Raw genomic sequence first — 26019 nt, 5'->3', positions numbered from 1 at the left:
CCAGATCAGAAGGCCTGACTTCAGTTCCAGCCTAGAGTCAAACCTAGGTTTCAAATCCTCATTTACTTCTAGTTAGTCTTACTCACTCACTCACTCACTCACTCACTCACTCACTCAGTTATTCACTCATCCACCCATTCATTCAGTGTGTGTGTGTGTGTGTGTTGTTGTGTGTGTGTGTGTGTGTGTATATGTGGGTAAAGGTCAGAGGTCAGGGGTTTAAACTCAAGTTGCCAGAATTGGCAGCAAGAGCCTTTAGCTGCTGAGCCATCTTGCCAGCCCAAATCTTTCTTTTATAACATATGTGCTTTCACCAATCTCTGGTTCTCGGTTTTCTTTTCTACAAAGAGAAGGATGTTATACATCTCAGAACTGTCATGAGGAATGAATGAAATAATGGCAAAGTATACAGAATGGTTCTTGTGAGAACACACACACACACACACACACACACACACACACACACACACACGCATGTAATCTTTTTGGTGTGGGTCTTGCTGGATTGGTGCTTGAATTTTATGCCATCTCTCTTAATACCTTCCTCCAGGCTAGAGATAGCTTCTGAGAGAGCAACCACGTGAATAAATAGGTCTCTCTTGTTAGTTCCTATTCACAGCTTCAATATAATCAAATATGTGGAGTTCTCTTGCAGAGGCTAGATGGTTCTGCCTCAAGCCTGCTTATCTTAGGCTAGACGGCATACAACAACTACTCTTAATCAGTGTTCCAAATTTATTTACATCTGGACATCTCCGGCTTGTGACTCGCCCCGAAGGGCAGGCACCTTCACTTCTTCTGGACCTGGGCTCTGGCCCGCTGAATCTTGTCCGCTGTGGCCCCATCTGCAGCCCCAGTGCAGTGGGACAAAACCAGGCTCAGCTCCGTTTCGTTCCGGTGCTCAATAGCCACATCTGCAGCCTGAGCCACGTCCCTGTGGTTTGAGCAGAAGGGGGTGATGTTGGGGCCGTTCCAGGGCACAGGTCCACTCTTCAGCTACCACACACACACAGGTCTCCATCTGACTCACCCAACAAGAAGCAAAGCCTTGACCTTTTGCTCCGGGCCCACCCGGGAAGCGTACTTCTTGGCCTCATACTTGTTATGTTGTTTCATGCAGATCTCTACAAAGGGCTTCACAAGACAGAGGAGACAAAGACTAGGCCTCTCTCCTCTCTCTTAGGAGCAGAAGCCCAGAGGACACATTGCCCATAGTATTTTATACCCAGTCAGTGTCTCGAGTCCCCTTTCCACCTGTGCGAAACAATATGGAGCTCACCATTTTTATAACAGAGACAACCAAACCGAAGACCTATTAGAGACTTGAGCCGAGTCCTCCTCATGCTCCTCCTCCTCCACCACCACCACTCTCCCACCACCAAAGCAGGGTTTCTGCCGGCTGTCTTCTCAGGCCTTGTGTTTTCTCTCAGGCTGCCGCTGTCAAATGTGCCCTCAATACGTCTCAAGCACCTCCTCCATGTCTTCCACTGCCTCACAGATGGCCCTTCTTGCCCCTTCTGCCCTCAGGCACATAGTGCCCCCTGTAGTCTTCACTGGGTAAAGCAACTCCTTCCACCACTTGGTAGGAGGCAGGCTTGGGCCTGTCCTCCAGAGTTCCCACGCAGTATGTGTCTGCCCACATTCACACGGCACAAGAAGTACTGGCTCAGAACAGGACAGTGGAATGGGAGCACAAATGGACCGTCATCCCCATTTCCCAGGCCTGGCCCCCTCCCAGGACTACTCTCAGGAGGATCCCTGGCTCACCAGGTAGCCAATCGGTGATTTCTTGCTCTTGGAAAACTTCTCCAGCTCCTCCCAATCTTCCAAATCTGCCAGGGCAGCCAGCTTTAGCCACCAGAGCCTGCAGGGAAGCTGGGCTCAACATAGGTATGCAGGAAAGGCAAGAGGCCCCAGGACTACCTACAGCCGGGATCCTAACCCACCTTTTGTCAGGGATGCGAAAATCACGTGCTAGCTGCTCCGCACGCTTGTTGTGGCCTCCCAGGATAAGAGTGGTGACGGTGTCATGTAGAGACAGGTCTAGGAACTGGCCCCCCAGCTCATCTTCCAGACGACGCTGCAGCCGCAGGAGCCTCATTTGATCCTCTGTGGCCTGGAGACCAGAATGAGGCAGGTTGGGGATGAAGGCCAGGGGAGAAAGACCAAGAAGGCATGACAGGGAGCTTAGAAAAGGCAGTCAAACCTTGGCCGCAAATTCATTCTTGGCCTTGTAGAAGGCATCAGCCGCCGTCTGCAGCGCTGCCACTCGCCCCTCGATCCGCTACATAGATAAAGGTGTGCAGAGGACAACGTATTAGCTAGCTTTGCCTCTCTCCACCCTTGTGCCCAAGTCAGCCTTATCCGCTAGGGGCATTCCTCTGGTGTCTTCGAGAAGCTAGCTCCTTTGAAATCAGTCATATCCTTGCCTGTGTTCTCAGATCCCCTCAACAGTTATGACCAGAGAGGGTGTAACCAACTGCAGAGAGCTAGGTCTCCGTGAAGGAACGGAACAAAAACTAATCCAAAGGCCCCGGCCTCCCTCTGGACCCCCGACCTCTTCAGCGGCATAGCTGGCCCGGATGTGGAAGCTGCCCAGCTCCTGGTGATTGTCATCTTGATTGTAGAGGTCCTTCAGCGTGTCGAGCTCCTGGTGCTTACAGAACTGGGTCATGGGCAGAAGATTAGTCAGCAAAGCCAACTCAAGGGCTCAGGAAGCTCCAACCCTTCCCTCCCCTTCACACGCGTCTACCTGTCGATACAAACTGAGGGCCATGGGTTGGTTCCGGAGCGTCATGAAAAAGTCTCCTCGATTTAGTTCGTTCTTTAGGTGCAGCAGCACTGTGAACACTGGAGATGATAAAGTAGGTGGGGCCTCCAGCCCAGCGCCGCACACTCTAGGGCTCACTCACCTTCTCATCCCACCGCCACCCGGTCCTCACCCACACCCTGCTCACCCAGGTCAGTGTCCCCACTCTCGATGGCCTTGCTCAGTGCTAGTTTGCTCCTCTTCATCTTTAGGAGAAGAGGTACCTGCTCCCCTGATCGTGGCTCATACTCCAGCAGCTGTCAGGTGGGTGGGGCAGAAAGCAAAGAGAGGCACGTGCCTAAGGGCCTGGACCACCCACCCTGGGGTGTCTGGGGGAGGTAACACAATCACACCTTGATGGCTAGCTCAGTGCGGCCACAGCCGTAGGCTCTCGCAGCGATGTCAGAATATGACACACCAGGCGTGTCACCCAGCTTCTGATTGATAGCCCGTGCCACATCCTCATCTGAGACATCTTTCTGCTGCACCTGTAAGTGTGTATGTAGGTGTCACACAAGTCTGGATGCCATTCTTCACCTGCCCAATCCCATAGGACATCCGTCAGAAGCCACCCTTTACTTCCATGCTCTGTATTTCCTCTGTTTTTCCAGGGCCCAAGGTTACCTCACATCCCATGTCCTTGCCTTGTAGCAGGCCCAGTGGGCTAGGATCCTGCTGACACCCTGTACTTCAGGAAGGCGCAGGTACTCGCATATCTTAATAGCTAGAGGGTAAAGCCTCCGCAACACAAGCCTGGCAGACAAAGGGGGAAGGGACACAGGGCTGAGTTCTCCTAGTCCTAAAAGGCATGTGAGGAGTAGTACCCACAAGACCCCACATAAGGCTGTAATACTACCCACCCTTGCCCCCCTACAGCACCCCTGAGCTTCTGTACCTGTCCAGCAGCACCTGGATGGTGAGCTGCTTATATCTGTATTTTCCTTGGTTAAGGATCCAATTGATGTAAGTCCTGTTTGCCAGGGATCTGCAGACCACATCTCCTGCCCCTTCCCCTGCCACGCCCAGCTGTAAACACCCTCATGACATGCCTGAGGATACTGGCTATAGGTCAGAGGGATCCCAATGTGGTAGTCCCTGATAGCATTGAGCACTCGAAGGTCCTGACACATGCGCACGAAACTGTCAGGTGGGAACCTGTCAAGGAAACACTTTCCAAAGGAAGCCGCCTGAGAAGAACCAAAGGGCAATGGAAAAGAACTTCCCTCACTGCCCAGCCCAGCCCATCCCCAGCCCACCCTCCCCGAAAACCCCCTCCAGGCCAACCCTGAGCAGACTCTTCTGCATGTCTGGCTGGTGCTCATGTCCTGCAGCCTCAATGCACTGCTGCACAGCCTGGACCAGCTGCCCCAGCTCCTGGATCTCCCGTAGGTACTCGTCTGCTTTCTGGCTCTCTTTCTGTGGGGAGAGGTCCAAAGATGGAGCATCACAGAGAACACCTCACGGTGGCGCCTAGCCTCTTGGGACTACATAGTTCAAATGGCAATGACTTAGAAAGGCCAAACAGACCCGATCCACTCAGTCTACTGGAGGGGCTCACAACTGCTTATTGTGTGGGGGTGGGGTGGGGGTGCTTGATACCTCCCAATAGTAGCACCAACTTGAGCCTGGGTACAGCAGGGATGCCTTGCCCTGCCCAGCCAGTTTAAATGTGCCAGCCTTCGTCAGCTCCAGCCAGTCTTACCTAAACCCTTCCCCTGCCAGGTGGCACCTGGTTTATCCTAGGTGCTCAGGCAGGGCCAGAGGGCTGGTCCAGTCAGGAAAAGAGGAAGGGAGAGAGCATCTTGGGAGTCTTAGAAGTCGACCAGAACTTACCTCATACTCCTTCTGGGCCTCCAACAGCAGTGCTCCCGGGGCCATTGAGGCAATTTTGAAGATCTCTTCACTGGCCACTAGGGGAGGAGTTTTTGAGTAGCGATGAAGAAGCGTGGAAATTCTCAGCTTGCCCCTAGTCCCCAGATCCTGTTTGGGGCCATTGTCATAGGACAGTGTGGGAGTCTGTGGTCAGGAGCACCCGCCTTAGGAACACTGTACCCTTGTGGGGGCCTCACCTGGGACTTCATGCAGGAATTCATGGGTGCTGCGGGAGAAGATGCGGACCCCATCAAGCTCAGGCACTAAGTAGGAGTCCTCATCTAGCACAAACCTGAGTTTCGTCAAGGCTTCTTCTATCCAAAGACAGGGCACCTCCCTTTTCCCCTCCCTCTTCCGGCCCACACAGGAAGCGTTCCAAGGATACTGAATGCTTTCAGGTGCATTGCCCACCACCATCATCCGCCTCTCCCAGGCCACCACAACGGCCCTTTCCTTGCTTCGAGGACGACTACACCTGTGGACAACATGATACACATCTGGGACATTCAGGACATTGGGCCCATGGCCATGTCTTCTACATCACTGCTTGCACCCCTTTTCCTTGGGACGGCCTTGAACATACTGTGTCCCTTAGTCCATTTCTCTGGCTATACAATGACCCATGTGCTTCCCCTCTCGCTTTGGCACTACCAGTCAAGTGGCCCACAGAGGACAATGGTCCTTTAAGGGCGGGCAGAGAAGAGAATGCCTAAGCTCCACTTAGTCTGAACAGAAGACAGGATGACTCAAGCTATCCCAGGTTTCAAGGCTATGCTCTAACCCCAGCTTTAAAGCACGCCTCTCTCCTCACCAGACCATCTGCTTCGGCGGTGCCCGGATGTTGCAGTTGAACTCACACAGCTTCTCCTGAAATGGCACAGCATGTCAAGGCCCTGTCCCAGCAGTCACTTGCTGTGGAAAAGCCATGACCCTATTCACAACGGATCTCCCCCGGACAGAGCACACTACCCTTTGTTGTTTCAGGACCACACCTTGAGTGACGCTGTCCCCATCCAGATGTAGCCCGTGTCTGTGAAGAGTGCCAGGTAACGATACGTGAAGGATACAGCCATCTGTAGGAAGCTGCTCACTCCCGGGGCTAGGCCAGCAGGCGTCTGGGGCAGAGCCAGGGAGGAAACCAGATAAACTGACTTCTCAAGGCCTTCCTACTGCTTGGCCAGCTCTTCCGTTTCATTCCCACTTCGGTTCTCACCACTGTGGAGCACGTGGCATGATCCAGGAGGTAAAGATCAGGTCCTACAGCCAGAAGAATGTGCGCTACTCGGTCGTGGCACAGTGTGGTCCAACATGAGGGTGCACTTTGCAGACCTGTGACAGAGAAGAGGATCCTTTGGAATGACCAGAGCCCACAGTGTCTGTCTCTGCTGGTCCCAGTCTGGAGGCACATTTGTGGAACGGAAGGGTTCTCTTCAGTATCAGGGCTTACCTGGCACCTCTGGCATCCGTCGGAGTTTGAGGTCACCCACATTGGCACTCAGGGTGAAGCGATAGGCCCCTGTGAGGATGGCCACCCCAGAACCAAACTCAGTGTGAAAGATCCGGGCGTCCAGGACTCGGTTCTGAAGCACCTCCTAGCAAAAGGGACCATGGGTGAAGAAAGCTACAGGTGATGAGGTCCACCTTCCCTCCTCAGGCTCCCGTGGCCCTCACATTGCCCATGCTGAAGTGCCTCCGGAAGTCTCCATGAAGCCCATAAACCAGCACCGCGCCGTCTTCCTGCACACAGAGCAGCTCCTCCTCAGCCGACCAGCCGAGGGCCACCACAGGCCCACTCTTCCACTGCAGAGGAGAGAGGTTCCTATGCTTTCCTTGGAGTCGGCCAGCCTTGCCCATCACATGGTAGGGTAGGCCCCATGCTTACCAGCAGGCTGGCCAGTGGCATGCCAGAAGCAGAGTAGATCTCCAGTACTGGCCGCACGCTGGCAGCCTTCTCTTTTCTCCAACAGTTCCTCAGTAGAGCTGCATTTTGAGAAGGGACTTCTGTCCTAGATCCTCAGGGCCCATGTGAGGTAAGCCTCCTGGAATAGTTCCTCATGCCCACCCCATGGCAATCAAGGGACCATGAGGTTAAGAAATCTACAGGTGATGATTTCTCATGAGGACCCAAATTAAAAGCATTTTAGCAAGGTGGATTGGCAGAGAACAACCCTGGGGCCCAATAATATATAGTAGAAATAGAGGGGTGCATACCAATGGGACCCCCATAGGGTGCAGCAGCCACCAAGCAATCTTTGAGTTCCTCCTTCAGGTCCCAGTCCATGCTGTACAGTTCATATTTCCTGTCCATGGAGATAAACAGATTAGCTTCCCCATGATCCTCTATCTAGATAGAATGAGGCCCAGAGAAATGCCTGAAGCTACCATTTTCCTTTGCAGTTAGTGGAGGAGAGTCCTCCTACACACACAAGAGGCAGAGAGGAGGAGGATGACTAGAAACTGACCAAATTACAGAGGCCTCTGAACCACAGGTGAGATAGCATAGCATATTGGCAAGGAAGACTGTAGCTTTTGAGGCAAATATCCAATATTGGTAGGAGCAACTGCGATGTGCAGGTCATGTACAAGACACTGGAACGGTGCTAAGGTAAGGGAGGGCTCTGGCTGGAAACAGTGGGAAAGGGAGACCTTCAGAGGCCCACTCATGGAAGAGGAGACCTCTTCTATTCCTGGTTCCAGTGAGGAATAAGATTGTGTTCTTTACGTTATGGGTCAAGCTAGAGTTAGAGATGAAACCAGTTTTAGCAGCACTGAGTCGACAGTGCCTGAAAGACACCCCAAAATGAGCTCTTCAATGAGATAGGGCTAGAGAGAGTCCGGCTGGTGGAGTCCTGTGAATCCTGGCTTATGTGAGATGACAAAATCTCAGGCAGGAAGGAAGACTGCAACCCTATGCATGTGTGAACGTATGCTGCATGAGAAGAAGCTGACGCTCCAAACACGCTATCACTGGATGCTTGGAGGTAGGGGAGGGAATGGCCCTCTTGGGGCTCTAGCCAAAATAATTTAAGAGAAAAACAACAAGCAAACAAACTAAATCAGGCACAGTGGCTCACACCTGAAGCCTAGCACTTGAGAGGCTATGGCAGAAGTATTATTTCAAGTTCAAGGTCAACCTGGGCAACACTAGTAGTTCTAGACCAAACCTGAACTTCAACCTCCTCCCAGCATAAAAACTCTAGGCATATATTTTGGAGAAAGAGCAAAACTGTTCCTATAAACTGTGCCCCATCATCTTAGAATCTGGAATGCTTTGTGTGATAGCTGTTCTTGCTTGTCAACTTGACTACATGTGGAATGAACTAAAACTCAAATGGCTGAGCACACTTGGGAGGGATTTTTTCCTTAATTAAACCATTAGAAATGGAAAGACCCACTTCTAATCTGGATCTTTGAGGTGGGAGGATCCACCTTAATCTGGACTTCACCTGATAACAGCCTGTATAAATGATACAGAGGAAGGAATCTCTCTCTTGGTCTACTTGCACCCTCTTGCTAGCAAGTCTACCCCTTCCCTGGCATTTGTGGTGATATAGTGTGTGTACCCCAGTAAACTTTGCCAAATCTACCCTTTTATCCTATCATTTCTATATAATACATTTCTATATCACATTAGAGCCTACTTTGGGATTCCATCATCTACTGAAGACCAGATGAGACACCCACCTTATGGACTGAGCAACTACTGGATTCTTGGACCTTCAGTTCGTAGGCAGCTATTATTGAATTAACTGGACCCCGTAAGCCATTCTAATAAATCCCTCATATTATATATTTTAATGTATAATACATGTTAAATATATTATAACAAGTAAATATTATTAAATATATTCATAATATATTATATATATTCTATATATATCCATTCATCTATCTATATATATGTGTGTGTATAGATACATATATGGATCCATCTATCTAGCTATCTATGGATTTATTCTATAAGTTCTGTTTCTCTAGAGAGAACCCTGACTAATATACTTTGAAATCTTTATTTTCTTGAGTGTTGTTTCAGATTTTGGAACATTTTAGATTTTGGAGTTTCAAATTAGATGATAAACTGGCTAAGTCTACACAAATAGTCTAAATTACAAAGAACTCTGAAATATGAAACACTTATTTCAGTTTAAATGAGGGATACTCAGCAAAGCACTAAGGACAGTAAGAGAACTCAGCAACAAACGTCAGCCCATTTTCTATGGCAAGAAATTTTCCATTCACAGTAAGACTCGTGTAGAATGAGAGAAAAGGAGGGAAGTGGAGGGAGTCGAGAAAGGATGAGAGAATGAATGAAGAATGAAAATGCTTGAGAAAGCACTTTCAACTTGTTTTTGTTTTTGCTTTTTGAGATATGGGCTTACAGGCTGCCCTGGCTCTTGCCATGTAGGCCAAGCTAGCCTAGAATTCACAGCTATTTGCTTCTTCATTTGCCAAGTGCTAGGAATAAAACATGCATTCACCACACCTGACTTATAAAATTAACTTTTAAAAGATTCTAGTTATGCCAGCAATAGTGGCTCATGTCCTTAATTCCAGAACTCAGCAGAAGTAGAGGCAGAGGGGCGGGGGGGGGGCATGGGGGAGGGGCAGAGGGGCACGGGGGAAGAGGGCAGAGGGGGGGGGGGGGGGGGGCAGAGGGGCAGGGGGACAGAAGGGCAGGGGGAAGAGGGACAGAGGGGCAGAGGGACAGAGGGACAGAGGGACAGAGGGGCAGAGGGACAGAAGGGCAGGGGGAAGAGGGGCAGAGGCAGAGGCAAGAGGATCTGTGTTTGAGGTCAGCTTGGCCTACATAGTGAGTTCCAGATTGGCTAGGATACATGGACCTTGTCTTTAATAAAGTAAATATCAAAAAATAAACAAAATATTCTATTTATGATAGCAATAAAAATTTTAAGATATTTAAGAATAAACCTCATGAAAAATGCAATAAAATCATACTAAATTTTCTTCAAGGATACAGAAGACATGGCTAAATATTGTTAAGATGACCCACAAATGTACAATTATTCTGACAAAAATTCTTCCCAATATTTTCTTTACAGAAATGCATACATTGACTCTAAAGTTCATGGCTGCAAAAGGGACTCTTTGAGACAGAAAACAGTAGAAGGTATTTAAGAGCATTTGAAAATATAAGAATACACACACACACACACGTATATGTATATATCAGATATAAAACATACTATATAAACTAAAGTTGATTAAAACTGCTGTTTTGAGATAGGAATATGAAAACAGATGAGAGGTTGAAGAGAAGGCTCCTGGTTAAGAGCTCATACTACCCATGCGGAGAGCCCGAGTCCCATCACTACCACCTGTAACTCCAGCTCCAGGGGACCTCTTCCCTCTTCCGCACCGAGGGCCTGCACTCACACTCACAGACACGCTTTAGAAATAATATTAAAGCCGGGCGGTGGTGGCGCACACCTTTAATCCCAGCACTCGGGAGGCAGAGCCAGGAGGATCTCTGTGAGTTTGAGGCCAGCCTAGGCTACCAAGTGAGTTCCAGGAAAGGCACAAAGCTACACAGAGAAACCCTGTCTCGAAAAACCAAAAAAAAAAAAAAAAAAAAAAAAAAAAAGAAATAATATTAAACTAAAAGAAGTCAGGTACAGTAGTGCACACTTTTAATCACAGCTTCTATCTTCGTGCTGAGTCACATAGTGGCTTGAAGATTTTTTAAATTTTACAATACATATACATTTGATATTTTGTTACTAAATTCACTGAATGAAAATACAGGAAAACATACCTTTTTTTTGTTTGTTTTGTTTTTTGTTTTTTGAGACAGGGTTTCTCTGTGTAGCTTTGGAGCCTGTCCTGGAGCTCACTCTGTAGCCCAGGCTGGCCTCGAACTCACAGAGATCCACCTGACTCTGCCTCCCAAGTGCTGGGATTAAAGGCGTGTGCTACCGCCGCTCAGCAGGAAAACATATCTTAATTCAGACTTAGCATTGCCAGTTACAAACTGACAGCTGTTCAGTTCCAAAATCTTATGTTCTACAATAATGACCACTATTCCTTCAAGCCTGTCTCTCAGTAAGGCCAATGTGACGCTTTCTCAGTAGAGGGCGCTAGAACACTAAACAACACACAGGACAAGCACTTGATGCTTTCCTGTTGCTGGCAGCCTTGGGGTATGAAGAGACCTGGTGGTGGCGCTCAACTCCAGTCATGTGAACACATCCGGAAAACTCTGCCTAGGTCCTGATCACTTTCTCAGGGCTCTTCTGCAGACACTACACTCTAAGCTTTCTGTTCATATCAGACTACCCACTTGTCTGTACACCTTCATGTCTGGCTATATACATATTTTGCATACTAGTATGTTTCTAGCCTTTACATGCTATACATCCAGTCTTTGGGTGGGGTTTGCCTTACAGATGCTGTGTTCCAGGGCTCCCAACTGTCCCTTTATCTCCATTCTTGTGTGTTCACACCTTGCTTGGACTACTAACTAGTCATGACCTGAGAAGCAGAAAGCTTCTATGACAGGTCTAAGATAATCTCTTGTAGTTTATATGGTTGCTATTACTGAAAATCAACACAATTTTAATTTTGTGGGCTTTTAAATTACAACAGTTGAGTTTATCAGCATGCCATATCTTATGTGGAAGTTAGGGTACTGATCAGGAAACAATGGGATCCCGAAACCTAAATAGGGGTATGTAGTTAGGTCCGAATGAAATTGGCCATTTTGTAGCCTCTCTTCTTGGTGAAAGTAGCTTGTCTGTCATCTCTCGGGGCAGCTACCCTCAACCTGAACACCCTATCACGATCTCATTTCCAGCAGATGTGATGGAAGCTGCTGAGCTAGTCAACACAGTGCTGTGTTTAAAGCAGGTCCCCATATGGTACAATTCTCATGGGTCCAACCTGCAAGATGATAACACTGGGCTCTGAAGAGGCAGAGATTAGTTCTTATTGGAACAGATAAATATTCTGGGTAGATTCACCTTTCTTGCCTATAATGCATTTGTGGGCACTCAGAATCTCTCGACATATAGAATGCTTTATTCATCACTGTAGCATTCTTCAAAGCACTGCATCTCATCAGTGAGCTCGTATCTCAACACAGAGTGCTAAGAAGTCAGCTCTGGGCCACAGAACCAATTGCTTATATTCTAACACCCACAGGAAGCAACCGAGTGTCAGACTGCTGCTGTGACAGATAACCGAGAGAGAGAGCTGAAGGGAGGAAAGATCTGCACTGGCTCACAGTCTGTGGTCGTCTGAACGAGAGCGGCTCCTATAGGTTCAGATGTTTGAATGTTTGGTCCCTGGTTAGTGGAAATGTTTGGGGAAGGATTCGGAAGTGTGGTCTTGTTGGAGGAGATGTGTCTCTGGGGCCACAATCTTGCTCTCTCTGCCTCCAACTTGTGCTTATAATGTAAGCTCGTAGCTACTGCTCCAGAACCATGACTGCATGCCTGCTGCCATGCTTCCTGTCACGATGGTCGTGGGCTCGCTCTCTGAAACTGTAAGCAAGCCCCCAATTATTTTATAGGTTGCCTTGTCATGGTGTCCCTTCACAGCAATAGAAAGGTAACTAAGTCTGAAGGGCTCCAGTTCAAGGTCAGACTTCGGGTGTGAGACAAATGGCGGCAGGAACAGGTGGCCATGGCTGCTTATGACGGCTAGGAAGCAGGGAGAGAGGAAGGGCTGAGGAACAAGATCTATGGTTCTACTGCATATGCCTCAGATACCCACTTCCTACAACTAGGCCCCACCCCCCACAGTTCTAATATCTTCCAGCCCTCTATTCCAATTTTGAATCCATCAGTGTATGAAATCATTGATTAGGTCGGAGCCTCCATGATCTAACTGCTTCCCCCTAAGCCTAGCTAGCAACCAAGCCCCTAAAATATACACAGTTAATGGGGAATATTTCATATCCACACCACAGTACTGAATTAACAGATGATGAAGTTACAACACTAATTGGAGTCAAACTACCTTAAAAGAATGGGGTTCTGCCTTCTGCTTTGAGTCAGAAACCATCACAAGACATAGTTTTCCCTGCAGAACACGAGAGCTAGACCAAAGGGGAGCAGTGAGAGTGTCTACTTAGTAGTAGTAGCTTCTTGTTCTGGAAACTGCGGCCTGGTGGCTTGCAGAGCTGAGGCTTCTAGGGGCAAATGCTTCTACTAGGAGATGCAACAACAGTTTTACTGAATTGGAAGGTAAGAGTGCCACCTTACCACCTTCAGCTGTTCTGCAAACAGGCATGAAAGGGGGACTCGATTTACCAAAGTGGGTTATTCTTCTTAAAAGGGGAAAAAAGTTAGCAAGAAGCTATGCCAACTTAAAATCTGGGGACTCCTCTGTGGCATCTCTCTGCAGTTTCACGCAGAGAGATGTAACAGGAACCAAACACAGCAGCATGACTTAGGAAGGAAGGCTTGTCACTACTGGGGTTAGAAACAAAGGCAAAGGATGTTCTGGCTAAGGGCAAAGGTACAGTTATAGGGGATATGCAGGTGCAGATGAAAGCTGTAGATAGCAATTACGACCTTTTATGACTGTTCACAAAAGCGAGACCGGCGTCGCTTTGCACATTTTCTCTAGTTACGTGTACATATATACGTACGCACTAGCCTTTCTCTTCTTCCCTTCCCCATTTGGACACAGTTATACAGGGGCGTATATCTTCAGTGGTTCAAGAGAGCAAGTTTAGTCCGGTGAAATCTAGGCCTTTCCATGCAATGACTTCAGTTCTTAGAAGGTGAAGTTATAGGGAACAGTGCAAGGAGATCTTGATTTTCGGGATTTCTGAAGTATCTGAATCATTCACAACTGCCTCACCATGCAGTCTTTTACACATTGAGCCTCCATGGTGAATACAGGATGACTCCACTAAACAGGAGCAGAGGAGTCCAGATAAAACTGGGAGGAGCATGGGTCTGTAGTAGTCCCAGCTGCCCACGTAACTTCACATTAGCACTCTGCAGCCTTGGCACGGGCACAAGGAGACGGTTCTATACAGCCAGGGATGACACGAGACAAAAGAATAAGGATGCTAGAGAAAAGACAAGAACAAAAGTGAAGTGAGTGGCTGTAGCCGTCCTCCTCGATAGACAGGGAGAAAAATGTCTGTGGAAGCAGATTCTACGTGCTTGAGAGGGCTTCAAAGCTCTCTGAATCCAATCCTGTAAAGGTAGAGCAGTTCTGGACATGCACTGGAGTGGGGTGAGACAGGCAGGGAGGGCAAGGAGGATATAATCACTTGACTACAAACTGCCGGAACTGTGAAGCTAAGTGCTCACTTATGTTGTCCTCAAAAGCAGCAAGAGCTGGGATGTATAGGAGGTTGTTGAGCCAAAGCTTCCAAACAATCATTGAGGAATGTGGTCCAGGAGTTCAGCAGCTACAAAGGCCAGGAGGGAAGGAGGAAGTGACTAGCATAAAGGAACTAAAGGGTATGCAGGAGGAGGGTATGGGAGACAAAAGCAACAATGGGTGGATCACCTCCCAAGGCCTTTGAGGGAGATAGCTCCTGGGGACAACACATGCTATGCCTCTTGCGTGGCGTGGGGAACAGATGTGCAGAATGGAGGGCAGCCTCTCAGGAAAGCCTAACAGTGAAGCTTCCATGAAGGCGGCCATCCCTCAACGTAGAAGGCTAGTTATACGCTGTGGGGTGGTCTGTATGTTAAATTGCTCTGATTGGTCAATAAATAAAACACTGATTGGCCAGTGGCAGGAAGTATAGGTGGGACTAACAGAGAGGAGAAAAGAAAGAACAAGAAGGCGGAAGGAGTCACTGCCAGCTGCTGCCATGACAAGCTGCATGTGAAGACGCTGGTAAGCCACCAGCCATGTGGCAAGGTATAGATTTATAGAAATGGATTAATTTAAGCTATAAGAACAGTTAGCAAGAAGCCTGCCATGGCCATACAGTTTGTAAGCAATATAAGTCACTGTGTTTACTTGGTTGAGTCTGAGCGGCTGTGGGACTGGCAGGTGACAAAGATTTGTCCTGACTGTGGGCAAGGCAGGAAAACTCTAGTTACAGTTATATCCTTCTCTTCCATTCTCACATCCCAGAAATGGAAATCTCCTGAGCAGCAATAAATAGATCCTAGATTGTAATCTGGGAAATTGGGAAACCTAGCACTTTTGGGAGCCTCCATTCCAGCCCCTGCAGTAATCGATGAAGAAGTCCCTCTGGCTATGCAGGTAAACTTCTGGGAAAGCACTGTCCATCGTGGTGGGAAAAGAGCCCTGTGTACAACAGGCTGAGCAGAGAAGTCTATCAGGTCTAACACTAGGGAACAGTCCAACAGTCTGTAGGTCCCTAAAGGGGTCCACTATCATTTCCAAAACCCCTTGCTTCCAAACAACTCAAAACTAAATGATGCTCAAGGACTCTGGGGTACTGCGGCTGGTGTGTAAATTGCACAACTGCTGCTGTGGAAGACAGTATGGCAGCTCTTAAAATGTGAACGGAACTGCCAGACAATCCACTCATTCTATTTCCGGATATACACCCAGAAGAAGTGAAACAGAAACAGAGTCTGAAAAGGGGGGTTTGTTCGTTCATTTCTTGCATTTCCCTCCACAAACTAAGCATGTACTCAACTAGCCTTTTTAAAGACACACACACACACACACACACACACACACACACACACACACACACACACACATTTATGAGAGCATTATTCTCCAGAGCAACACTGCTATGTCTAATGGCTTCCTGGTATTAGAATCCAGGGTCCATTTACTGCTGCTAACAAGATTTCTATTTCTGGGGCCTGGGTAGAAACCTTTACCACTGAGTGCACAGCCTGTCCTCATGAAAGCTGTACCGCCCACCCCATAGGCTTTTCTGAGAGGCTATCTATCCTCCATTCTGCATATCTGTACCCCATGCCGCTTACTGACAGAATGGATAAGGAAAATGGAGTATGTACATACAAAAAAAAATCTTTTAGCCTTAAAAAATAAGAAACTATGACACAGACTATAACATTAACCTTGGGAATACTATAATATTAAGTTAAATAATCCTGTCACAAAAAGACAAATGATAACTATCGCTTGCATGAGTTACCTAGAATAGTCGAATCCAGAGAAATGGAAGTGCTTGTTTAATGGGGAATTGTTATTTAATAGGCACAGGATTTCAGTTTTGTTAGATGAAAAAAATTTAAATTGGCAGTACACCACAGTAAATGTACTCAACACTATTAAACAGTAATTAAACAATGGTTCAGATAAAGGGCTGGGAAAGGAGCTCAGTTGGTAGAATGCTTGTCTAGCATGCCTGAAGCCCTGGGTTCAACGCCCAGTACTGGATAAACCAGGTACAATGGCACATGCCTATATCCCTAACATTTGGTAGGTGGAGGCAGAAGGTCATCCTGGGCTACCTGAGAGCCTGTCTCAAAAAACAAAATCAAGGAGGGCTGGGAAGCCAGCTCAGCAGTTAAGAGCACTGGCTGCTTTTCCAGAGGGCCCAGGTTCAATTCCCAGCACCCACATGTTGCTTTACAAATATCTGTAAATTCTGTTCCAAGGGGTCCCATGATTTTTTCTGGTCTTTGTGAGTAATGCACACATGAGGTACACAGGCATACATCTAGACAAAACACTCATGCACAAAAAGATAAAAAAAAAAGTAAGTAGTGATATTTTCCCTAAAAACAAGGCAAAACACACAAAAAAGTTAAGATGACACATTTTGTTATATATATATTTAACGATGCTTTAAATAAATATTTATGCTTATTCAAAATACAACTACAATACTAAAATAATCTCCTGGGGCTGGAGAGATGGCTCAGTGGTTAAGAGCACTGGCTGCTCTTTAGAGGTCCTGAGTTCAATTCCCACCAATCACATGGTGGCTCACAACCATTCATAATGGCATCAGATGCCCTCTTCTGGCATGCAGGCATACATGACGATAGAACACTCATACATAAAATAAATAAATCTAAATAATAATAATAATAATAATGATAATAATCTCCTTCCCTTAAAAATAACAAGACTACCCAGTATCCAGAGAGGGAGAAAAACAAAGAAAGGAAAACCAACTCTATAAGAATAAATTATTCAGGGTTATATAAAATGTATCATCACTCTTCTTCCTTTTACAAATGAAACTAAAGTTTCTAAAGTGCCTGAGACTCAGTGTGTTCAAAACCAAGTTCAGGGGCTGCGGAGACAGCTAACTCATTCACTGAAGTGCTTGCCGCACAAGTATGAGACCTTGAGTTTGATCCCCAGCACCCACATAAAAATCCAGGCATGGTGGTGCATGCTTGTGGTTATGGTGCTGGGAAGGTGGAGACAGGTGGATCCCTGGGGAATGCCCAGCCTAATCAGCAAGTCCTAGGTCCAGTGAGAGACTTGTTTTTCAAACAGAGTGAATGGCTCCTGAGGAGCAACACCAACCCTCCCCCTTCTGCAAGAGCATGTGTACCTACATATAGCACAAACACAAAATACACCCACACATACAAAACAAGTCCACCCTCTTCTCTGCCAAATCCACTTTTCCCTTTTCATGATTTTAAGCTGAGAACCCACGTCATCCTCGATTCCTTGATCCTCTCACCCCCAAGTTCAGTATTCCCCGTAGTAACCATGATCAAAGGTTGAGTCCTTATCCTCCATGTCATGTGCTGGCTGTAAGCGTTATGAACGTCAAAGGCACTCTATGTCTGACTCAACTTACCGACACATACCGAGTCTGGCAAAGGTGGGATCACATTAATGAATGGAATCAACTCAAGTTGCAGTTTTAGGATTAAAATGGCTAAATCTCTAGAACCCGGTAAGAGATGGTCACCACTTCCGCTCCTCACCTTTTCAAATCCAGCAAGTTCTTGAGAAGACCAATCCAAAGCAAAGACTCCTGCCCTACAGATGGGACTCAAGTGAAGAGTCTACTTTTTCACCATTCATCCACTATTCAGGATCACAGACTAAGTCCTAGACGAGGATATGAATGAAACCAAGCACCTATTCTTAAAACACTTTCACATTGGTGAATAAGCTAGAAAATGCTTTTGCATTTTCCTGTCTTAAAAAAATTTGGGCCAAGAGGGCTTAGCTTTGTGAAGGCACTTGCTGCCAGCCTGATAACCTGCGTTCAATCCCCAGATCCCATGTGGTGGGAAGGGGAGAACCAACTCTTCCTACAAGTTGTCCATTGACTTCTACACATGTGCCATGGTACGTACACACACACACACACACACACACACACACACACACACACACACACAGACTCTAAATATAAAATAAAAAATTCTATGTTTTGGCATTTAGAGTCTACCACTATTCTCTTGTTTTTGTGGGGGGGGGGGGAGGTTTTTCAAGACAGGGTTTCTCTGTGTAGCCCTGGTTGCCCTGGAACTCACTCACTCTGTAGACTAGGCTAGCCTCAAACTCAGAGATCCATTTGCCTTTGCTAGGATTAAAGGTATGTGCTACCACTTTACAGAACCACTTAATTACTTAACCTGGACTCTCTGTCCCTCAGCTTCCTCATCAGTAAGTTGGAGCAAATCATGCTCCTGATTCCATGTGGTGGGATACTTAAGAAACTACACATAAAGTGCTTAGCATAGTGTCCAGTTTAAGAAAGTCTTATGTGTTAGCAACTTAGGACATATATATAATCTCCAGCAGGGTTAACATGTCTAATCATTTCTGAGTTCAACACAGGTAATGGGAAATTAGCCACTTCTATGACACATGCCCACACTCATATCTTTTGAAATTTTATGCATCCATGAAGCTAAGATTTCATACAATAAACAGGAGGAGCTCTGTTGTAATGAGGTCATTGTCTTCTATGCTCTGATTTAAAAGTACTTTAAAAATAATAGTTAATATTTTATTTTTATTATTTTTTATTTTAAATAATCTGTATTTTGGGACAGAGTCTCTTCTTGCCCAGGCTAGCATCCAATGTATATATATAACCAAAGTTGGCTTGGCTGTATACATATATAGTGTATATAGTAATGTGATTACAGTGGTTAGCGTCTCGTTGACTTTCTAAAACAAAGTACAAACTGTTTCTTTCTAAGATAAAGTATAAACTGATCAGTTACTAATCATGATCCTCCTGTCCAGTAGTATTTTCAATGGGTGAAATCATTAATAGTTCCTGTTGATGTCAACTAAGTGTTTCATTTTTTTTTTCATTTTTCATATTGTACATGTGTCTAAGAGGAATTATGAATAAGCAAATGCAACATATCTCTAAAAATTATCACAAGGCATCCTTTGTCTAGGAAATGCATCACAATGGAACAACAAAATTTCATTTCAAAGTCTGGCTATGAGAATGGTAAATTGTTTCACTAGTGGAAGCAAAGTCTTCTATTGAAATAAGACACCAATGCAATGTCTCTGTGATCTACAGGTACATCAATAAAACATTCTTTGCAATTTTGCAACTAGTTGGGCAACTATTAGCTTTTGTTTGTTTCTGTGTTGTTGTTTTGAGACAGGGTCTTACTATGTAGCCCTGCCTGGCCTGAACTGACTATGTAGACCAGGCTGGCCTGGATCTCACAGAGATGAGCCAGCCTCTGTCTCCAGAGTGCTGGAATTAGAGTCATGGGACACCACAGGCTGGACAACTATTAGGTAACAGGCACTGGTCTATATATGCACGGGAAATAAAAGAGACATTCTTAGCCTTCGAGGAGCTCAGCAGATGAAACCTATACAAATATTGCCTTCATTTGTTACCTATAATAAGACTCTACAACTGAACTCTGAAAGGAAAAAAAAAAAAATTCTACTGTAAGAAGATCAGGGAGGTCCTGAAAGGTGAGCAATAATTCTTCAGTGTGATAAAGAGGGAAATAGCAATGCCCACAAAAGAGACGATAGGGCTGTGAAAACACACAAAGCCATGAAATTGCATGACGCGATGAGCCTGCAATTCTGTGCGGCTGGAACACGACTAGAGGATGGCTGAGATCAAATCGGAAGCCGCTCAAGGAGACAAAATAGAGGCTGGCCAATTGATGTGTGTTCCACAAGCAGTTTGCACTTTCTCTTAACAAAGTAAGTCAGCGAGACGCTAACCACTGCAATCATATTACTAGTTTAGACTAGAGAAAGACCCACTGCTCAGGACTCTCCAACTTCGGTGAGTTGCCAGTGCCTAGGGTTCTTCATTAACAGTGCCCCAAAGCTGAATGGCTATTCACCCCCCTCTCTCAGCTTTGGTCAGTACTGTCACCCCGCCCGCTGTGGCGATCCCGCCCTCCTCTGAGAGCCCCTGTGGTCTGACTTCAGCAGCAGTTTCCGGAAGGAGACTGGCACTCGCTGTCGCCACGGGCGGCCTTCCTCAATGTGATCTGAGCATCCTTCCGGAGGCCGACAGACCTCGGTATTGGGGTGCCTTCTGAGCTTGCCTCCGTTGGAGCAGAGGAAGGAAAGATTGCAGCCCCTAGGCAACCGTGCATAAAGTGGCCGACGCTGGGGCGAGCCGCCCGAGGGGCGGACGCCAGCACCCGTAGTGACGCAGGGGGGCGAGCGCCGCTGGCTCCGCCGGGGGAGGCTCAAGCCAGCAAACGAGCACGGTAAGCTAGGCGCTGGGCGAGAAGGTGGGGCGGCGGGCGGCTCACCGGTAAAAGGCAGAGTCCCCGAGTGGATTCCAATTCGCAGTGTAACAGTCCATGTCTGGTACAGCTGACGGCTGCAGGCGCCGGGAAAACACCAGCCTGGCGCAAGCTCCAGGCCGCACTTCCGCTTCCGCCCGTCGGGGTCACGTGGCGAGGCCGCCATAGCGGCCATCAGCACTGTGGGCAAACCGCACTGAGCTATCCTTCTGCCCTCCGCTCTTACCCGGGCTTCGCGCCCGCCCGGGTGGGCCTAGCCCTGATTCCTATCCTTCACGGCGGCCAACGTCGCTGTCTTTCTGACCCTTCCGACGTTGGGGGTCGCGCAGGGATGGACATGAGTGACCGGAAGTGGGAGCCATGACCCTCTCCTCCTGGAGCTCAGATGCTGGAGTCGCTGACTGGACCACCGCGACGCACGCATGGAGAGCACTGGGCGTCGAGCTGCGCACCGACAGCTAACCTGGGCACCTGGGCTCTGTGGGGCGGGGTCTTTGCAGAACCTACCGCCCTCGAGATGCGCGGGAACATGACTCTAGATCAGGAGCCCGCTGTGGGCAAGGCGCCCGGCACCCGGGCCTGCCCTACTGGCCGGTGAATCCCTGGAGCCCGGAGACTTGGTAACTGGCGCGAGCGGACGTGTGCGCACACGCGCGGCCTCCGCTGACACGTGGCTGGGAGCAAGGGAGTCGCTGCGCGCGCGAAGCGCCGTAGTATAGGCCCTCAGCCTAAGCGACCCTCCGCCTTCCTTCCAAGTGTGATGAAGGCTGGTGCTATCATGGGATGTGCCATGCGGCCCCACCCTCCTCCCTTTTACTCAGAGCAGCCAGGGAGGGGCCTGCGCGCATCTGTCATCTTGGGACAGACTGATCGTCCTTGAGTCCCTGCTCTCTGTCAGCTTAGTGGCCTCTCCCTGCAGCCCGTGCCAGTGGCAGCATGGTCTTCTGTTTGGAAAACGAGATGCCACACCGTCTGCTGCGAAGCACCATGGTCCACTTCCAAGCCTCTGAAGTCCAGCAGCTGCTACACAACAAGTTCGTGGTCATTTTGGGGGACTCCAGTGAGTGACCACTCTAGGATGACATTTCACAGCCCTGTATCTGCAGCCTTTTCTTTATGTCTGCACCCCGTATCTCCATTTCAGTTTTCTTCTCCATCTTTTACTCTGTCTTAGACCACTAAACTGTTTTTCCCCCTACATACCTTCCACGGGTGTCCTGGCGTATCATTTGTACACCATTTTAGCCCATGCTTTTGCTTCTTTGTCTCTTGTAGCCATCCATGATTTTTTTTTTAAAGGAGCTGTGGGTTATGTTGTGTGTTTCCCTGGTGACAGGGCCAGTTGGTCTTGGGTCACTATACATGAGTTAGAGGAGAGGCATATGACTAGAAAGAACCCAGCCTGGGTTTTTAAACCTCATCTTTTCTTCTTTAAGTCAACCCTCCATAGAGCTGCTGTTGGGCAGCCAAACCCTGGGAGACCAAAGGCCTTCATTTGGGAGGCTCTGAGACCGAGTGAGGCCTGCTTTAACCTTAGGACCCCTGTCTCCCTGCAGTCCAGAGAGCTGTGTATAAGGACCTGGTGCTTCTGCTCCAGAAAGACACACTGCTCACAGCTTCCCAGTTAAAAGCCAAGGTGAGAGAAGCTTGGCAGTCATGCCAGTGTTGGGTGGGTGCAGACCCTGGCCTGAAAAAGACCACCTGCCTGGCATGGATCTGACCGTCGGGGTGGGGGTGGGTGGGTAGGGGGAGCTGAGCTTTGAACAGGATCAGCTGGTGGCTGGGGGCCAGCTGGGCGAGCTGCACAACGGGACACAGTACCGAGAGGTCCGCCAGTTCTGCTCTGGCTCTGGCCACCACCTTGTGCGCTTCTACTTCCTCACCCGTGTTTACTCCGAGTACCTTGAGGACGTCCTGGAAGAGCTGTCGTATGGACCTGCCCCTGACCTAGTGATCATCAACTCCTGCCTCTGGGATCTCTCCAGGTTCAGGACGGGGGGGAAGGGAGATACTGGTTGGAGGTGGAGGTATGGCGCCATTCCTGTGCCCATGCCCACCCTAAGTGTTACCCAGCAGATATGGCCGCTGCCCAATGGAGAGCTACAGGAAGAACTTGGAACGAGTGTTTGTACGAATGGACCAGGTTTTGCCAGACTCTTGTCTGCTGGTGTGGAACATGGCAATGCCTTTGGGGGAACGTGTCACTGGGGGTTTCCTCCTGCCAGAGGTAAGTGAGGGCCCCTTCTGGACAGGGGATAGAGTGGCTGGCTGGTAGATAGGACACCATCTTAGAGGCTCTACTTTCTCAATTAGCTGCAGCCCCTGGCAGTCTCTCTGCGACAGGATGTTGTTGAGGGGAACTTCTACAGTGCTACACTAGCTGGGAACCACTGTTTCGACGTCCTAGATCTCCACTTTCATTTCCGGCATGCTGTACATCATCGTCATCGAGATGGTGTCCATTGGGACCAGCACGCACACCGCCACCTCTCACACTTACTTCTGAGCCATGTGGCTGATGCCTGGGGTGTGGAGCTACCCAAACATGACCCTCTCCCAGGTAAGACCTGCCACAGAGTGGGTGGGTAGTGATGTAGACAGGACCTTTAGCACACAAGGCACAAAGAGCCAAATGCAACAGAGGTACTGGTAGAAAGTAGATGATCACTTGAAAAACAGTTGTGGCTCCTGAGTGTTTCTTTCTCATTTCCTGGAAATGGGTAGATCACAGGAGTCCCATGCCTACCCGACTCCCAGTTCTTCAGCTTTATGATTCCTTCTGCGTACTTGAATGAAAATGTTCAAGTACTGATTGCAAAAGGCAACCCCTACTCAACAGAGGAATGGGAAAGAAATGTTAATACTTCTAGGTAGTCTCAGGTATAGGAAGTGGGACGACAGATATGGAAGAAGAGCAGTCCAAGCAGTGTCACAGAGGCAAGAGAGCTTATCAGCTGGAGAAATGAAAGGTTCAGCCAGGTAGCAGGTTGTTGTAGAGAGACGATGTAAACTACAGTGTCTCTGCAAGTCGGTCTCAGGTGATAGGGGTAGTAGACATCAGCTCGTGGGCTCCCCAATTCTGCTTAGGCTCCGAGTCTCACTGGATCCTGCCTAGTGCAGTCCTCCACTGGCCCCGTTCTAGTCAAACTGTAGCAGGTGCCAGAGTGTCACTCCTTTAGCTTGTTTTGGGGACACTACTTGAATTGCATTCCTGCTGAGATGTTCTCTGCTACAAATCTTATGTTTGCTTGTTAGTCTCTCAGTCCCTGGCTGCCTGCAAAGAAAACATCGGAGCTTATTTCTACATCTGCTTCTCCCCTGCATCAGGTCACTTGTTGATAGTTCATCCCCTCCAGCCCAGTCCAGGACAGATGTGCTGTATTTCAGTGCCAAGAGTGCAGTGTTTGTCGAACTGGAGGCCTGAGTCATCTTAGATGCTGTTTGTTGCAGCAATGAAGCTGTGGGGGACCTCGAAAGGCAAGGGATAGAGGCAGACCACTAGGGTCTAGAAACTAGGAGCTGAGGCTTTAGGATGGATTCGGGTGGATTATGTACTGGTTCCATTTCCTCTGTTTTGCTTAATGAGAGAATTGGTCCTCAGTAAATAAAGGAATGCTTTAAAGGTTGAAAGACTGGTTTGTGGTGCTTCACAGCTTTTGATTCCGTCTAAGAACTATGGAAACAGCTGGAAATGTGGCTCAGCTGGTAGAGTGCTAGACGTTGATGCATGCATGAAGCTGTGGGTTCAATCTCTAGCACCATATACAGCCAGGCGTGTGGTGCCTGCTTGTAATTTTAGCACTTGGGAAAAGGAAGCAGGAGATTCAGAAGTTCAAGCTCATCCTTAGCTACAAAGTGAGTTTAAGGTCAACCTGGAAGATATGAGACCTTGTCTCAAGGGGTGAAAAGGAAATGAAGGTTGTTAAAAGAAAGACTTGATTTGAAGTGGGGAGATGAGCAAGTGGGTTTGATTAGGGCAGATCTGTTTGACATGTTGTGGAGAGACTTGGAGTCATCTGTACCCAGCAGAGGTATATGAGTGTGAACTAGGAAGGAGACAGCAGATCAGTGCTCACACCTCGGATTGCAGAGAGCAGATTGATGGGGAAACAAAAGTAGTTGAGAATAGAGAGGTGCTTTCAGGACAGGGTGTATTGTTGATGTCATGTGACTGGACTGTTGGAAAGAAGAGGTTTGGTAGGTTTGTCAGGCTGTTCCATTTAGTAGGAAAAACATCGAAGGCATGAATACACAGTTGATGAAGGATAAAAAACAGGGTAGAATCCTCCCTGGGAGGGTTTAGAAGCAGATGAAGACTAGTTGGGAGAGGGAGCTGGATCTTCATATTTGACTAATTTATTGGCCTGTGAGGACTCGGGAAGAAGAAAAAGCTAAAGATACAGGCACTGGGCAGGAGCAGGCATGAACTCAGAACACAGGTAATCATGAGCAGCAAGAAAAAAGGAACACAACTTGGTCTTGGCTTGAAGTGAAGGGGAATGAGGAGGGCTGCTGGCCTTAATCCCCAAGAGGGTAGCAGTAGAGCTCTGGAAGTGTAGATAGGTAGCATTTGGGGCAGCCTGACTTCCCAGGCCTACTTAACACAATCATTCCATTCCTAGACACATGGATTGAGGACTGGCCAGAGATGGCTCATCCATCCCAGGGAAGCCATAAGCAGCCCCCAGACTTCAGGGAGAAGCTGGCCTTGCCCCTCCTCCCTCCTTTCCATTTGCCTCGTCCCATGTCTTTTCCTTATCCACGTCTTCAGCCCTCACCACCTCCCTTGTTCCCGCCCCTGCACCAGGATGCCCCCTTTTCCCAAGGCCAGCCCTTTCGACGCTATGAATTCTTCAAACACAATGCAATGGAGGACTTCTCGGTGTCATCTAACTTAGGTAGGTGCCTCTGCAGCCTCTGCTCACACCTTCCCCAGCCTCCTGTGCACATTCTCCTACCTAGCCACCTGTGTTCACATGCGCTTGGGAGTTGGGTTTAGTCACATTAGTCCCTCAGATCGGAAGAGCATCGATAAACTTATTCATCTGCTCACAGTTCCTGGTCTGGGGTGAGGGAAGTAGAATCTCCATTCTGCAGATGGGAAATGAAAGCACAGAGAGACTTACCCCAGAGGAGCAGAGCTACCTGGTCAGAAACTTACTCTGATGATGACTGGTTCTCTTGTAGGATGTGGCCCTGGAGTGAAGTTTGTGCCTGCCCCCCTGCCACCGTCAGTCTCTGGCCCTGTCTCCCATGGTCAACACCGGGGCCCCGTGGTCCACCGGGGCAAGCCACGTTGTGTTCCCAACAACCCCTACCATATACCAAGGATTGGGGGGGCATGTAGGCAGAGACTCAGGCACTCAGACAGACTGATCCACACATACAAACAGGACAGACGGGGACATGCCCATTCAGGGACATGGCCTGGGTAGACAGGATCTAGAGGTGCCAATGGCCCTGAAGGGTCTGCCTGATACCCTAGCTCTTGGGTTGGGGTATTTTTGTCCACTGCTGATATCAATAAAAGCATGGAAGGACAGAGTGACATTCCTGTGTGAGGGAGTGGGTCTCCCAAACCATGGCCTTAAGGGTTGGGAAAGCTGCCTCTTGGACCTTTGTGCAAACTATTTAGAAATCCATGAATACACTCTTTTAACACAGTTCTGTCTTCACAAGAACACATATGCTAAATAAAGATCCCAGTGGGTCCGT

At 48.2% G+C, this 26019-nt stretch overlaps 2 protein-coding genes across 3 annotated transcripts; one reads left to right on the top strand and one right to left on the bottom strand.

The window, feature by feature from the left end:
• Positions 1-721: 721 nt before the first annotated feature.
• Vps16 (VPS16 core subunit of CORVET and HOPS complexes) lies at positions 722-20462 on the bottom strand. Its single transcript, XM_028878565.2, has 24 exons — positions 20311-20462; positions 6893-6981; positions 6564-6661; positions 6353-6481; positions 6129-6273; positions 5895-6010; positions 5674-5796; positions 5493-5548; positions 5067-5156; positions 4879-4973; positions 4643-4719; positions 4094-4225; positions 3869-3996; positions 3705-3740; positions 3454-3562; positions 3163-3297; positions 2958-3066; positions 2753-2850; positions 2558-2665; positions 2207-2284; positions 1947-2116; positions 1768-1864; positions 1031-1134; positions 722-934 (listed from the first exon to the last, which is right to left on the bottom strand). Exons 1-24 carry the CDS (start codon positions 20361-20363, stop codon positions 790-792), a joined length of 2520 nt encoding a protein of 839 aa, XP_028734398.1. The 5' UTR covers positions 20364-20462; the 3' UTR covers positions 722-789.
• On the top strand, positions 19970-26019 carry Pced1a (PC-esterase domain containing 1A). Of its 2 annotated transcripts, none has more exons than XM_028878567.2 (8): positions 19970-20265; positions 21224-21364; positions 21861-21940; positions 22051-22289; positions 22381-22531; positions 22618-22864; positions 24927-25202; positions 25492-26019. In XM_028878567.2, the coding sequence occupies exons 2-8, from the start codon at positions 21241-21243 to the stop codon at positions 25737-25739; spliced, it is 1365 nt and encodes a 454-aa protein (XP_028734400.1). In that variant the 5' UTR covers positions 19970-20265; positions 21224-21240; the 3' UTR covers positions 25740-26019. The 2 variants fall into 2 exon arrangements, with proteins under 2 accessions (XP_028734400.1, XP_028734399.1); XM_028878566.2 differs by lacking the exon at positions 19970-20265 and adding an exon at positions 20484-20924 and having other exon boundaries at positions 25492-25852.

This window comes from Peromyscus leucopus, chromosome 4 (genome assembly GCF_004664715.2).
Source record: "Peromyscus leucopus breed LL Stock chromosome 4, UCI_PerLeu_2.1, whole genome shotgun sequence".
NCBI lineage: Eukaryota > Metazoa > Chordata > Mammalia > Rodentia > Cricetidae > Peromyscus > Peromyscus leucopus.
Note: the sequence above shows the minus strand (reverse complement) of the source record. Positions and strands in the feature narration are given on the sequence as shown.